Below are 16314 nucleotides of genomic sequence, written 5' to 3'. Positions count from 1 at the left end.
GTTGGGGAAGTCCAGAACAAGGGATCACAGTTTAAGGATAAAGGGGAAATCTTTTAGGACTGAGATGAGAAAAACATTTTTTACAGAGAGTGGTGAATCTCTGGAATTCTCTGCCACAGAATGTAGTTGAGGCCAGTTCATTGGCTATATTTAAGAGGGAGTTAGATGTGGCCCTTGTGGCTAAAGGGATCAGGGGGTATGGAGAGAAGGCAGGTACATGATACTGAGTTGGATGACCAGCCATGATGATATTGAATGGCGGTGCAGGCTCGAAGGGCCGAATGGCCTACTCCTGCACCTATTTTCTATGTTTATATGTTTCTATATCATACTGACATATGTATTTTGGGTAAAAACACTCCCATCAAATGTGACCGAGCAAAATTTTGACGTTTTGCAACCATCAGAGTGCATTTCAGGAAGTTGCCAGGGTCAAGAGAGTGGAGATTCTGATGATGACCGAGTGCGAAATGGAGAACATTTTTGTTGATTTACTATTATTGTTGGAAAACGAGTATATGAATTGAGAGAGATCAGGATAATTGGTAGAAAGGTTAAATTATGTGCTTCCAGTGTACTTCATAGGAATATTATCAAATAAATATTGATGACATTCCACACAAGATGATAATAATGGCAATGGTCATATAGATGCATTCTACAGAGCCCAAAAGAAGGAGGAGTTAGGGAAAGATATGGAGAAGAGACCTGGAGAGAAATATGGAGCATAGGGCTTAGTAGCCGTAGGCATCACCATGTGGGTGGAATCTAACTGCAGTGCCCTCCATAATGTTTGGGACAAAGATCCATCATTTAGTTATTTGCCTCTGTACTCCACAATTTGAGATTTGTAACAGAAAAAAATCACATGTGCTTAAAGTGCACATGGTCAGATTTTAATGAAGGCCATTTTTATACATTTTGGTTTCACCATGTAGAGATTACAGCAGTGTTTATACATAGTCCCCCCATTTTAGGGCACCATAATGTTTGGGACACATGGCTTCATGGGGGTTTGTAATTGCTCAGGTGTATTTACGTTGAGGGATTACGTGCCCTCCACGCCCACCCTCTATCATAAAGGTCAACTGGTATTCTAGTTTCTCTTATCTTACTATGTTTAGTTCAATAACTGTTGTCTGTGATTTCACACCGCTGCTTTGAAGATTGACACACATGTGTACTGGCAAGCTCTTCACGTAATCCCTCAACGTTACTCCTCATAAAATAAAGATCAAACTTCAAACTGGTAAGTTCTCGTTTAATCTTACTATTCTCTGTAACAACTAAGTTTCAGTGAACCTACAGAACTTAATAGCAGTGTTTAAGAAGGAACTGCAGGTGCTGGAGAATCGAAGGTAGACAAAAATGCTGGAGAAACTCAGCGGGTGAGACAGCATCTATGGAGCGAAGGAAATAGGTTACGTTTCGGGTCGAGACCCTTCAAACTTAATAGCAGTATTATTTTTCAATATGGTTAACAGAAGCACAGAAAATTTACAACTTGAAAGACTGCTTGGCCCATGTTACCAGTGACATTTGAAAAGAAAATTACCCAGCCTGGCCTCACCTTCTATCTCTGGGTTTGTATCTCTGCAGGTCAAGTTCCCATCCAAGTTCTGCCTCTATCAGCTTCTCAAGCAGTGAGTTCCAAACTCCTACTATCCTCCTCACAGAAACCATTTCCTCTCCACTATAATACTTCTAATAATTACTTTAAATCCACAATCTTTCGTTCTCCAAGAAATAGGTCCCTCTTATTTTTGTTATGAAAGCATCTCTTAAAATGTTAAAACGTCTCCTGTTCCACAGAAAACCTAGCTTATTCCGTCTTCCCTGATTGCTGCAATATTTAGGTGCTGGCAATGTCTTCATAACTCTTCTGCATCTTCCGTGGTGTAATGAAAACTTCTGTTATGCGACAACCAAAACTGCATGATGTACTCGAGCAGTCATCCACTAACAATGTTGCCAGTACAGGTGCACAACCTTTTATCCGAAAGCCTTAGGACCAGACACTTTTCGTAATTCAGAATTTGTCGGTCTTCGGAATGGAATTTTTTTAGCGTAGATTTTAATGGCTGGCTCAGTGGTAGAGTGCTCGGCTCATATCCGCAAGGTCGCGAGTTTGCGCCTTGATCCCGGCAGTTACTCGAAGAGGTTGAGTCTTCAATGTAGTTTTTTCTTGCAGAATAAATGTTTGTATGAAATGCAGTGTAGGAGAGGTGTACTGACTGTGTGGGCAGAACTTTGGAAGTGATTGCCCACCAGTCTAAAAAGCCGCTGTGTCTCCCTGTCCCTGGGATAGCAGGGGGCGATCAAACAGCACAATACCCCCCTCCCCCTCCAACTCCAGAGGAATCCGCTCCCCGATGGGCCGCTACGGCGACAAGTGGCAGTTTGCCCACAGCCCGAGCTGCGCCCCCTCATCCGTCACCCCAAGAACAAGACGTACCTTGCACACCATCAGCTTCTGCCCCTACGTGTTCCTCTGGAGTTGGAGCAGGGCTGGGCTGGAGTTGCTGCTGGCCGTGGGTCTCTGGGATCTCCGTGCTTGCAGTGGGCCTGGGGGTCGGTGTCCCGTTGGTCCTGACGTCTCCGGCCATCCCCCTGGACTGGAGCTGAGACTGGGAACTGTACCGCCCTTGCCCCCTTCCTCTGCAACTGCAAACAACCCCACTCTCTTGCAAGGGCAGTACAGTTCCCGGAGGATGGCAGGTGGCTGGAGACGTCAGGACCAACAGGAACCCGCTCCCCGAGCCACTGGCCGGACGCCTCTTCCTTGGCTTTAGATCCAGCCCGCTGCTCAGGCGCTAGCGGGCTGGGCTCGGCACGGTGTCGGGATAGCGGGGCGCCGGGTAAGCGGTCCTACCGCCTTGTTGCTGCCCCCCCCCCCCAGATGGACGCTCCTCCGTGGAGTCGAGCGAGGGACAGGTTTGTTGTAGAGCCTTTCTTCTCTGCCGGACAGCAGAAAGCTCCCTGTGAAAGAAAAAGCCTCTACGACGCCCCGAGCTGCGCCCCGTCATCCGCAACCCAGGTTCCTCTGGAGTTGGAACGGGGCTGGGCTGCTGCTGGCTGTGGGTCTCTGGAATCTCCGTGCTTGCGGTGGGCCTGGTGGTCGATGTCCAATTGGTCCTGACGTCTCCGGTGACTGGCATGGTCCTGCTAGATCGCCGACGTGAAGACAGTGCAAAGCCCCCGCGCCGTTGCAATGGGCTGGAGAGGGGAGGGAAGGGGTCACACACATGGCCGGGAAGCAGAGGGGTGTAGGTGGGGTGAAACTGACTCACGATACACTGTGTATCGTGACCGTGGGAACTTTTTAACTCAGCGGGCAGGCAGCAGCAGATTGTCAATTATTAACCCTCCCGCGCAATATACCCTCACCTTCTCTTTTATGAATGGGGATTTAGTTCCCCTTTCTTCGAGGACCGACCGGAGGTTCCGCTGTCACCTCTGCAGGCCGCCCTCGGTGAACGTTTTCAAGGACCTTTCTTCAAGGACCGAAAAAATGGCCGCTATTCGGAGGTTTTCGTTATTTGGATGTTCGGGTAAAAGGTTGTGCACCTGTAGTAACAATACCTATCTATTCTATGCCTTCACAAATAAAGGGGACCGTTCTTAACCACCTCATTGACCTATGTACTACTTTAAAAAAGTAAAGTGAACATGTATTTTAACTTTTTTTTGTTCCACCACACCTCCCATTCATTGCGCATTTTCTTATTACATTGTACCTACGCAAATGTATGATCTCACATTTGTCAACATTAACTTCCATTTGCCATTTTACCTCCCAACTGACTATATGATCTCAAATCACCCTGCAGTTTTTTGCTTTACTGCAAACTACATAATAAATGTTTGCATCATCTGCAAACTTCCTTCTCCAGCTCCCTTTATTCAAGGGCAAGTCAGGAATATGCAATTACTAAATTTTGCTGAAGGTGCAGAAGAGTTATGAAGACATTGCCAGCACCAAAAAATTGCAGCAATCAGGGAAGACGGAATAAACTACGTTTTCTGTAGAAAAGGAGACTTTTTAACATTTAAGGAGATTTTTTTTGAAAAGCTTGAAATTAATTGATTAATGGCTTTACATATTCTGACAACTGCATGGAGAGGATTTTATATTTATCCATTCAAAAATACGACTTTGTATTGGTGCAAATCAATGGTCACCATGAAAGGATTTAAATTTGAAAGTGCAATTTTTAAAAATGCTGCCGATTACAAAATAATAACATCTGTCTATTCAAACCAACTCCTATTGCAAGGCTGAGATTTTACCCAAATTTACAGTGAAGCTCCAAAGTAAACGAGAACAAAGTTTTTCCTGGAAATGAACTGCACACTGATACAAGAGATCCACATACTGGACTACATACATAAAGACCCCCTCCCCTTTTACCCTGTAAAATAGTTTAAACTCAAACTCACCAGCTCAAGGTTCTGAACCACGGTAATTCATAAGAACGATAAACTCTGTAACCAATTGTGATGATCTCATGAAAACACTTGATTTGAACATAGAGAACCTGAAAGAAATGTAGATAATGTTACTGGCCAAGGTAAAACTTCAGTCAATGAACATCAAAGTGCAAAAAAGAAAACACTCCAGTGATTGGAGTCATATCCTTCACATGTCATGATATACATTGTCACAACTCAGTCAACCCTGATCGATTTGACCAGAAGCACAACTGGACCAACCATATCCATGTTGTGATTACAAGTGTAGGTCAGAGGTAGTATCCTATGACATAGTATCCTATGGCACCACTTGACACCTCGTGCCCATTCCACCATCTACAAGGCACAAATTATTCTTCATCAGCATGGACGAGTACAGCAACAACTTTTAAGCTCAACACAAATATAATATTCATCTTGCTTGGTACCCCATTAACCGCCTTAAACATTAAAACGTGGAGCGTGAACACCTCTGCGCTGCTGAAAAAGGTCCAGCAGAGACTGCACTTCCTGAGGGTGCTCAGGAAGAATAACATCACTCAGAGACTGCTGCTGTCCTTTTATCGGTGCTCCATTGAGAGCATCCTAACATACTGTGTATGCGTATGGTACACCAGCTGCACAGCGGCTCAGAGGAAAGCGCTCCAGAGGGCCATTGACAACGCCCAGAGGATTGTCGGCTGCCCTCTCCTTACCTTGGAGGACTTACACAGTTCCCGCTGCATCAAAAAATCCCAGAGTATTATAAAGGACATTTCCCACCCCGGACACTCCCTGTTTGAACTGTTACCGTCAGGCAGACGGTACAGATCTACAAGGACAAGGACAAACAGACTTAAAAACAGTTTTTACCCCACTGCTATTAAGGCACTAAATGTAGCCGCCAAGGAACGCAGGGGCGATACATACTAAGAGACTGTGAAATCGACAGAAGGATGTAGGGCTGGGTGTTTATGCGTGCTATTTTCATGATATTTATTTTAGTTGTTTATCTTTTTTAAAATATTTTACCTTGTATGTATCGTTAGCTTTTAGAAATGTTTGAATGGTGCACTGACTGGCTGACATTTTACAATTTCGTTGTACATGGTTCATGTTACAATGACAATAAAGAAACTATTCTATTCTATTCTACTATTCTATTCTATTCTAATTCCCTCCGCCACTGACTCACAGTGGCTGCAGTGTGCACTATTTACAAAAGCACACTGCAGGTATTCTCCAGGCTACTCTGACAGTACTCCTCATACATTATGCCTTTACCATCAAGAACAAAGCTAGCAGGTGCATGAGAAAATCACCACCTGCAGATTTTCCTCCATGTCACATTATCTTAACCTGGAAATGTATCACAGGTCCTTCACTGTCATTGGGCACCCACCACCCAAACGATTCACCAGAAGTACTGCAGCAGTTCCAGACAGTACCTCATCACCATCTTCTCAATAGCATTAAAGGGCTTTCTCACTGTGCGACCTGAAGCAAGACTTAACAAGATTTAACATAGTGGGAACCTTCTGCGATAGCAGTACGGCATTCGTGGACCACCGAGGACCTCCGTGGCGCTAACGGCAGGTAGTCGTGTGACTTGGTAAGGTCGGGAGAAAATTCAAACATTTTTGAATTTCTCCAAGAGTGCCTAGAGCACTTTTTGGTGAGCGTTGCAACATTGTATGAACGCAGTGGCCCGTGCGATATCCGTAATAACTCTTGCGGGTACCGTGGGAACTCCTGCGAACGGTGAGTAACTGATCAGTTTGATTGTCAGTGCTTGTTTTACCTCATTGTTAAATAAATATATTTTTTACTATCAGATTGATGTCTGCAATTCTTCATTAACACATCACTACAAGATGAATGTCTCTAATGTTATAATCCCTCTCATGCTGAAACACAAAATAGTTGAAGGGAGGTGAAATAATCACATTTTCATTCTTTTTCATTTTTGAGTGTTCAGGTACCTCACTTGCTGAGCTATTTTACTCCAGCAGTTTGTGTCTCTTTTTGTCTAAAGCAGTTTCTAAGACTGGAGGAACTCCGCGGGCCAGGCAGCATCTACGGAGGGAAATGGACATGCGACCCTTTCTTCAGGCTGCCTTATCTCCCCCCCCCCCCCCCCTCCCCCCAACTCCCACCCCCACACACAAATGCTGGAGAAACTCAGCGGGTGCAGCAGCATCTATGGAACGAAAGAAATAGGCAACGTTTCGGCCCGAAAAGTTGCCTATTTCTTGTGCATGTGTCGGAAGGAACAGCAGATGCCGGTTTAAAGAGAATGCTGGAGTAACTCGACGGCAGGCAGCATCTCTGGGGAGAAGGAATGGGTGACATTTCGGGTCGAGACCCTTCTGATATGCTGCTTGTCCCGCTGAGTTTCTCCAGCATTATTGTGTACCTTCGATTTTCCAGCATCTGCAGTTCCTTCTTAAACACAAATGCACCGAGTTCCTCCAGCACTTCGTGTTTTGCTCAGTATTCCAGCATCCGCTGTCTCCCGCGTCTCCAATAAAACAAAACTACTGTCAAAAGGGTGAAGAATAGGGGCAGAGATAGATACATTCCTGATTAGTGCGGCTGTCAGGAGATTATGGGGAGAAGGCAAGAGAATGTGGTTGAGAGGGAGTGCCCATCTGTTACTATTAATTGGACAGTTCGGTCTGTGAAACGCAACACGCCAGCCCCGACATCCAGCCCGGTGGTCAGTCCTTTGAAGATAGACACCAGTTGCTTGGAGCAACTCAGCGGGACATGCAGCATCTCTGGAGCGAAGGAACGGGTGGCGTTTCGGGTCGAGAGCCTTCTTCAGACTGAAAGTTTCACCTCTCAGTAGATAATAAAATAAGACAATCATCACGGTCAATGTGAGACACAGTCTTTATTCCTATTCGACAAAATAAAAAGACGACTTCTTGCACATATTGAGAGAAGGTGCATCACACCAAACAACATTTGTCTAAAAAAAACAGATTATTCTTCAGCTCATTAAAGAGCTCGGGTGAAAAAAAACAATATAGTGTGTGAAAAAAAGTAACATCATTTGTGCCACGTGATTAACAACACTACAGTCCACGATGTTCATTCAAGATTAACGGGAAAGATCGGGAGACGGACAAGTCACTCGCACAAATAACAGAAATGCCGAGTACCGTGGGAACTCTTTATCGTGAGAACTCTTTATCGTGCGGAACTCGTGCTGAACCACGACCACTTCACTCGGGTGACATCTTGCTTCAGGTCGCACCGTGAGAACTGGCCATTAGGGATGGAACACAAACGCTGCTCAAACGTAACAGCTCAAACAGATACCGATTCTCTCTTAAACTACCATAAATTAGTTTGATGAAGATACAGTGTTGTTGGCTGGGGCGATCTTGGCTATTAACCCCCAGCAACTTTGCAGAAATGGCAATTACAGTCATCTCAAAACAATGCGATATATGGACAGACACTTGTAAATATTGTACACACATGCAGGTTCAGCACCCAAATGTTACAAAGCAGAATTCCAAAACTCAAGAGATTGATACAACTTTTTGCTTTTTCCAGTGAAGCTGACCCAAAGTCAACACAAATGCCTAGAAAATGGCCTGACTTACACAATTGTAAGTTTTGGACAAAGTTATGGAAACAGTCATTCTATAAGGTGCAAGTAGTTTCCAAAATTCACACCAACATTTCTATAAAACTGCAATTTGTGCATTTCTAGCTGAAATTGGGCAACATTTTTGGCTCTTGGAAAATTGGTCTTCCACAGCAAAGTACATTTTGAGAATTGTAATGGACAGTCTTGAGATTTAGTGATCGACTCATCCACTGATGTGCATGTCTGCAGTTGGCTACAATCTGAAGATAGCCTTCAGACAGAGACTGCCTCCGTTTTTTTAATATACCTTTTTGTCATGTGATGATGTTGTGCTGCACAAGCAGGAAACTATCAACTATCACAACTAGTGGTTGACAGGAAGAGGCTCATTTCTGTGTTCTCTATGACACTATCTATAGCTCTACAAAAAGCATTGTATCCGGAGATTAAACATTTCTAAATCAGTGGTGAAAGAAAGAAGTCAGGAGGTCTGGCAACATCTTTGGAGAACATGTTTAGGTGATATTTGGGTCGGGACCCTTCTTCAGACTGATTGTAAGGGGGTGGGAAGGGAGAGAAGAAACCTGGATGAGAGGAGTGACAGGACAAAGCACTCCCCTAACCTACTCTAACACATCAACTATCTCAACATTTCCACTCCGCTTACCAACTCTAACCTCACCCCCTCTGAACGTACTGCCCTCCGCACACTCTGCAGCAACCCCAACATTATCATCAAACCTGCCGACAAGGGCAGTGCCGAGGTAGTCTTGCGCGCTGACCTCTACCGGGTTGAGGCCAGGCGACAACCCTCAGACACCTCCTCCTACTTATCCTTGGACCATGATCCCACAGAGCATCAGGCCTTAATCCCACACACCATTTCTGATTTCATCACTTCTGGCTGTCTGCCTTCCACAGCTTCCAACCTTATCGTTTCCCAGCCCCGCACAGCCCAGTTTTACCTTCTCCCCAAAATCCACAAATACAACTGCCCTGGAAGACCCATTGTTTCTGCCTGCTCCTGTCCCACGGAAATGGTTTCCACGTAACTTGACTCTATCCTATCCCTCCTGGCCCAATCTCCCGACCTATGTCCAAGATACCTTACAAGTCCTTTGTCTCTTTAATGAGTTCCGCTTTCCGAGCCCTCATTCCCTCATCTTTACTATGGACATTCGTCACTCTCCACCTCCATCCCCCACCAGGAAGGCCTTAAAGTCCTCTGTTACTTCCTCCCCGCAAAATCATCCAATTTCCCTCTGCTAACACTCTACTCCGCCTAGCGGAGCTGATCCTCACGTTCAACAACTTCTTCTTTGACTGCTCCCACGTCCTCTAAGTCCAAGGTGTTGTATGGGCACCCGCATGGGCCCCAGCTATGCATGCCTCTTTGTCGAGCACATTGAACAATCCCTGTTCCAGGCGTACACTGGCCCTATCCCCAAACTCTATCTCCGTTACATTGATGACTGCATCGGTGCTACCTCCTGCACCCATGCAGAACTCTTAGACTTCATCAACTTCACCACCAATTTTCATCCTGCACTCAAACTTACTTGGAACTTCTCAGACTCCTCCCTCCTCTTTCTTGATCTCAGTCACCATCACAGCAAATAGACTATTGACTGACGTCTATCACAAACACACTGACTCCCACAACTATCTCGACTACACTTCTTCACACCCTGCTTCCTGCAAAGACTCTATCCCCTACTCACAATTCCTCCGTCTATGCCGCATCTGCGCCCAAGATGAGGTGTTCCATACTAGGACATCCTAGGATGTCCTCATTCTTTAGGGAACGGGGGTTCCTCTCTCCCATCATAGATGAGGCCCTCACTCGTGTCTCCTCGGTACCCCACAGCTCCGCCCTTGCTCCCCCTCCCCTAGTCACAACAGAGACAGAGTCCCCCTAGTCCTTACCTTCCACCCCATCAGCTGTTGCATACAACACATATTCCTCCAAAATTTCCGCCACCTCCAACGGGATCCCACCACTAGCCACATTTTCCCATCTCCACCCCTTTCCGCCTTCAGCAGAGACCGTTCCCTCCGCACCTCCTTGGTTAACTCATCCCTTTCCACCCAAACCACACCATCCCCAGGTACCTTCCTCTGCAACTGCAGAAGTGGCAACACCTGTTGCTATACCTCCTCCCTCGACTCTGTTCAGGGACCCCGACAGTCCTTTCAGGTTAGGCAGAGGTTCACTTGCATCTCCTCCAACCTCATCTACTGTATCCGTTGTTCAAAAGGTGGACGTACATAGGCGAGACCAAACGCAGAGTGGGCGATCGTTTTGTGGAACACGTTCCCTCAACCTGCCTGAACCTACCTGATCTCCTGGTTTACTTTAACTCTCCTTCCCATTCCTACACAGACCTTTCTGTCCTAGATCTCCTCCATTAATAATGCGATGTAAAGCGCCTTGAGTATTAGAAAGGCGCTATATAAATCCCATCCATTATTATTATTATTATTGTCAGAGTGAGGCTAAACACAAAGACGTTGTACGCCGCATCGTGTGTGTGTGTGTGTGTGTGTGTGTGTGTGTGTGTGTGTGTGTGTGTGTGTGTGTGTGTGTGTGTGTGTGTGACGCCTCAGGCCGCCCCAACGGCTCTGTACTTGGTCTAGTATATATTATTATACTAAAACTCTTCCCTTTGATTTCGTGTCTGTGTGGACCAGGGTTGAGTCAGCTTTCTTTTAATCTTCTTAATTTCTATCTTCTTTCAAACACTAGGCCACCACTAGGTAGCATTTTCACACATGCTACTCACATTTTTTCCGCGGACCGGATAAATATCTTCCCGTCGCATTTCAACCTATATTTCGCAAGTTACAAACTAACCTTTAAAAAACAGCTTCAAAATATTAAAGTTTTCCAAGCTCTCATTTTGAAGAAACAATCAACTCACAAGGCAGGACGGGACACAGCGCGACGCCTCGGCCCAGCTGGGATCCCTCGCCCTCTCCATCTCTACCCGCCTCTCACTAACCCCCTCCCTCTCTGCCCCTCTCCCTCTCTAACCCCCTCACCTCCCCCTCCCTCTCTACCCCCCTACAGCACTCCAACCGGCTCGGCCCCGCTGGGACCCGTTCGGCCCCACACACTGCGCTCCACTCGGCCGCTGGGAGCTGTTCGGCCCCGCACGCTCGGCCATGCCGGTACCCGTTCGGCCCAGCTGGGACCCGTTCAGCCCTGCACGCTCCGCTCGGCCCCGCTGGGACCAGTTCGGCTACGTTGGGACCCGCTCGGCCCCGCAAGCTCAGCCTCGCACAGACCAGCTACATCGCTTGAAGAGATGAGGGAGGGATTGGGGGAGTGGAGGAAAGGAAAAAAATCCTGGGGAATTGAGCAGGGAGAATGGGGGGGATTTAGGGAGAGGAGGGGGTAGGGAGAGGTGTTCAAACGTCTACACTCCCTCACGCCCCTCCCTCTCCACCCTCCCTCCCCCCTTTCTTCCCCCACTATACCCCCTCCCCCGACTCTACCTCCCTCTCTCTAACCCCCTCCCTCTCTGCCACTCTCCCTCTCTACCCCCTCCCCCTCCCTACTACCCCCCCTCACCCTCTCCCTCTCTCTACCCATCTACCCCCTACCTCTCACTCTCTACCCCCACCCCCCTCCCTCCCTCTCTAGCCGCGCCTGAGCAGTTAGAGGCTATGCGTGAGTGGATAGGGCGGGGTTGGGGGAAATGGAGCGAATGAAAGTGTTACGAAATTAAAGAAATCAACGTTCAAATCTTGGCTTGTAAGCTGCCCAAGAGAAATCAAAGGTGCTGTTCCTCCAATTTGCATTTGGCCTCACACTGACAGCGGAGCAGGCCCGGGACAAAAAGGTCAGTTTTGGAATGGGAAGGGGAGTTATAACCTGCTCCATGATAATACATTTGACATCAGCACTACATTTGTAAAGGTCCCAGAACCTGACTGCCGTTAAGACAACACTCCCAGGTTTAATATATTTAGATGAAGTCTGTAGACTTCAATTTGAATTTGTGTCCTGATTATGAAATAAACAATGGAAAATCAGTTTGAAGAGAACCATAGACCAGGTTCCAGAATGTGAATGGAAGCAAGCAGATGGGGAACTGATATCTTATAGTACAAACCTTGCAGCACCATCCACCTTTGACGCTGAGGATTCCAAGTGCCCCATGCTCACTTTGTGACAAAGCCACTAATTTACTTCAACATTGAATATTTTCCAAATTGGAATTATCAGATTTACTCCACAGGTCAATGTTCCTGATCTGTAAACTATGCGTGATAGTGCAGGGAACCAGAGAGAGGTGTTCAAATCCCTCTAAGGCATCTGTGGGATTTAAATCTAACTAACTAAATAAATCTGAAGAAGGGTCTTGATCGAAAATGTCACTTATCCATGGGGGGAGAGAGGAGGGGGGGAGAGAGGAGGGGGGAGGGGGGGGGGGGGGGAGGGGGGGGGAGGGAGGGGGGGGGGGGGGAGAGGAGGGGTGGGAGAGAGGAGGGGGTGGGAGAGAGGAGGGGGAGAGAGGAGGGGGGGAGAGAGGAGGGGGGGAGAGAGGAGGGGGGGAGGAGAGAGGGGGGGAGAGAGGAGGGGGGAGAGGAGGGGGGAAGAGAGGAGAGGGGGAGAGAGGAGGGGGGGAGAGAGGGGGGGGAGAGAGGAGGGGGGAGAGAGGAGGGGGGAGAGAGGAGGGGGGAGAGAGGAGGGGGAAGAGAGAAGGGGAAGAGAGAAGGGGGAAGAGAGAAGGATGGCGAACGGGCGGCGGAGACTCGATGGAGGCCGCGGGCGGGCGCAATCTGAGGACGGTCAAAAGTAGCGGAGGGCCGGCCAATCGTGGCTTCCGCGAGGGGAAGCCCACCCACCCGCGTGACAGACAATCAAGCGGGGGAGACGGAGAGGAGGTTGTCCCCCATGACTGCCAGAGATCGCTAGGTGGGATCGGGATCACCAGCGAGGAAAAGGTGCCACGAATCCCCGAGTCCCTGCGATCGACAGAGGAATCGCAGGTCTCCATAGCCGGCCTCTCCCAGAGGGAGTAATGGCCGCCACGGCCATCTTCCCATCGCGCTGCCCCGCACCCTCACCCGCACGCCGATAACGGCCGCCGCCATGTTCTAGAATTTCAAGGAGCCCAGCGGAGCGCGCAGCACGACCTGAGGAGCAGTTTAAAAACGCTAAGTGACGAATTTAAAGAAGTAAAAGTTAAGACGTTAAGAAGTCAAGAAGTACAGAAGACAGAACAGGAGTGACGTCACTCGCAGCGGCGGGCAGTCAGATCCAGTGACGTCATCAGCGAGACCATCTCATTTATTTTCTAAATTATTTGAGATTTGCGAAAATTTTCAAATAACTCGAGAAATAATGCATGAAATTTTTAGATAAGGCGGTTTTTGACATCATGGCGTAAATCTCTATTGGAATATGTAAAAATTTCACTGTTAGCATGTCGTGTTTTCGAGATGTGAAACGCATACAAACATCACACACACACACACACAAATGCACACACATCCAAGAACAGAGTTTTATAAGTATTGAGATATTAAAGATTTTGATCTGTGCAGAGTTAAGCATGAGTATGCTCCCGTTTGGCATACGGTCTGTTATGTTTTAATTTAAAAATGTAACAACAGTATTAAAAAAAAGATACCAAAGTAATTTGAGTGTGCTCTCTTTAATAATTTTTTTAAAAGGTGCTTTCTTTGATTCTAGTGTGCCGTTTAAAAAAATATGGTGTTTTCTTTCAATGTATGTGTTCTTTGAAGTATAAACTATATGCCAAAGGTACATCAAATGTGAGCTGTTGAGGTAAACTACTTTCTTTGAAGTGTGTGAAAAAAATGACAAACTGTCAATTGATATAAATATGTGTGCTTTCGATGAAAAATGGGAGAAAAAATGCTTTATTTCAAGTGTGCTTGTTGATGTCAACATTGTCAAGGCGAATTGAGGTTTTTTTTCCAGGCCTTGCAGTGAACATAAAAGAGACAAAGGAGACAAGACAAAATTGTATGATGAAACAATTTAAATGAATATGAATTGAATTTGAATTTATCATCTTAAAATTACAAAGTGTGCTTTTACTTCTGTGTTTGTGATTCAATGATTCAGCAAAAATGACATCTCCGGGGAGCAGATGGTCAAAAAAGTTGGATGAAAGTGTGATTGTTTTATCTGTGCCTCTGCCTCCCTCATGCAGCAGATAAAAATGAGATAACTCCACATTATTTTACTCCTATCAAAACTTTGATGGTGTTATGGTGTTTATGGCGCACACCTCTAAACTCGTAGGTCTATTACAAAACACTTCGAAGCAATCTATAATCACTGCCACACGCTTTCCAAATGTCCGCTGAAATTGCATGGGCATGGTGTTTTTAACAGCACACAAACTGACCATTTTGATGGTCTTTTCTTGGTAAGAACGTATGGGTTGCGTGTGTGACGAGTGTATGCCGGAGGCTTGCCTGTCCTGCAGTACGCTTGAGAGACTCCGTGGGTCACACACTTTGACCTTTTGACCCACCGTGCAATCAATCTATAGTCTTGGCAAACTGCGTTGCTGGTTATATTTCAGCTGCTGATCTGCAATAGGATCTTAAATTCTATGGGATAAGGGCAATATTTTTGCTTCGCCTCTCACCCCTTTACATAGCCTAGCAACTAAAGCTAGCATTACAATTGTCAATGGATCACCAAAAAGCAATGGGTCACCAAAATGCAGCCTACTAGAAAAATGCCACGAGAGTCCACGATGAGATTCCAATGGCTACAATGATAAGGCATGGGAGGAGGAGGAAACTGTGGTAGAGGCCAGTGTAGGGGAAAAAGGAATCGGTGGATAAAATGGAGGACAATCCGCACCTCACTGAAGATCCTCTCTGAACATTCTAACCTCATGATATAAGTTAGGTGCAAGGAGTTGGTGAGGTAAAATGACTGGTCACCCTACCTACATTAGTATTGTGCAGACACATTAAACGGGTGTTCTGGCAAGTTTTCCCTCGACTACTTCTTTTGTGTGGCATGCACAGCCTAAAGTTGTAAGACAACTTGTTCTATCTGTCGGGACGACAGATGGCACAATGGGCTAAGTGTTCGGCTGGCGACCGGAAGGTAGCCGGTTCGAATCCCGCTTGGAGTGCATACTGTCGTTGTGTCCTTGGGCAAGACACTTCACCCACCTTTGCCTGTGTGTGAATGTGTGTGAGTGATTGGTGGTGGTCGGAGGGGCCGTAGGCGCAGATTGGCAGCCACGTTTCCGTCAGTCTGCCCCAGGGCAGCTGTGGCTACAGAAGTAGCTTACCACCACCGAGTGTGACTGAGGAATGTATGAATAATGCGATGTAAAGCGCCTTGAGTATTAGAAAGGCGCTATATAAATCCCATCCATTATTATTATTATTATTTGATCTTCCGTTTGTGCACGTCGAGTTGATTGCATTAGTCGAAACAGGGCGGACCACATGAAGGTTGCAATCTTCCACCCCTGCCCTCGACTCGTACTTACAGCATGGTCGACACGAGGTCGTAGGTCTTTGTAACTCCCCTTCATGCTCGAGAGTAATCAAGAGTAGTCCCCGTGTACTCGAGGCCTCAGCTAGGTCGCGGCGTATTTTTCAAAATGCCCACGAGTTAAAAAAAGGTTGCCATGGAAAAAATCAATACATTTTTACTCGTAGGTTTAGTCGTAGTAGGTCGTAGAAGGTCGTAGTAGGTTGGCATGTTAGTCGTAGGTAATCGAGTGTAGTCGAAGGTAATCGACGATAGTCATAGATAGTCTTCATCATAGTCGAAGGGAGGTCGAAATAGGTCGTATTCACTCTCCACTATTCGGTGTCCAATTTTCCCGAAGTTAGTTGTAGCTAATCGAAGCTAGTCTTCAACATAGTCGAAGGAGGTCTTCTACATAGTCGAAGATGGTCTTCAACATGACATCTTTTCAAACTCTCCTAAACTCTTCTAAACTCGCCAATAGGTCGCCCAACTGGTACAGCCCCTTTAAGGGCCTGTCCCACTTGGGCGACCTAATCTGCGAGTTTAGACGCGTTTGCCCTGGACTCAAACTCACAGCATGGTTGACACGAGGTCCAAGGAGGTCCTATGAGGTCGTTGGAACTCTCCTGCATGCTCGAGTGAAGTTCCCGCCTACTCGCGGCCTCAGCTAGGTTGCGGAAAAATTGTCAGGATATTGAAATATTTTCCGCGAGTAAAATTCGGTCGGCATGGGTCTTTTTCACACGTAGTGCAGTGGAGTGGGGTCACT

General features: G+C 46.7%; 1 protein-coding gene across 1 annotated transcript in view; it reads right to left on the bottom strand.

Moving 5' to 3' along the window:
• The window catches only part of cds1 (CDP-diacylglycerol synthase 1), a 157511-nt gene that overhangs the window by 46127 nt on the left and 95070 nt on the right, over nucleotides 1-16314 (bottom strand). The window contains exon 4 of the mRNA XM_033024092.1: nucleotides 4441-4538. Within this exon, the coding sequence (XP_032879983.1) occupies nucleotides 4441-4538 (98 nt within the window). The remainder of the gene's footprint in view (nucleotides 1-4440; nucleotides 4539-16314) is intronic.

This window comes from Amblyraja radiata, chromosome 1 (genome assembly GCF_010909765.2).
Source record: "Amblyraja radiata isolate CabotCenter1 chromosome 1, sAmbRad1.1.pri, whole genome shotgun sequence".
NCBI lineage: Eukaryota > Metazoa > Chordata > Chondrichthyes > Rajiformes > Rajidae > Amblyraja > Amblyraja radiata.
Note: the sequence above shows the minus strand (reverse complement) of the source record. Positions and strands in the feature narration are given on the sequence as shown.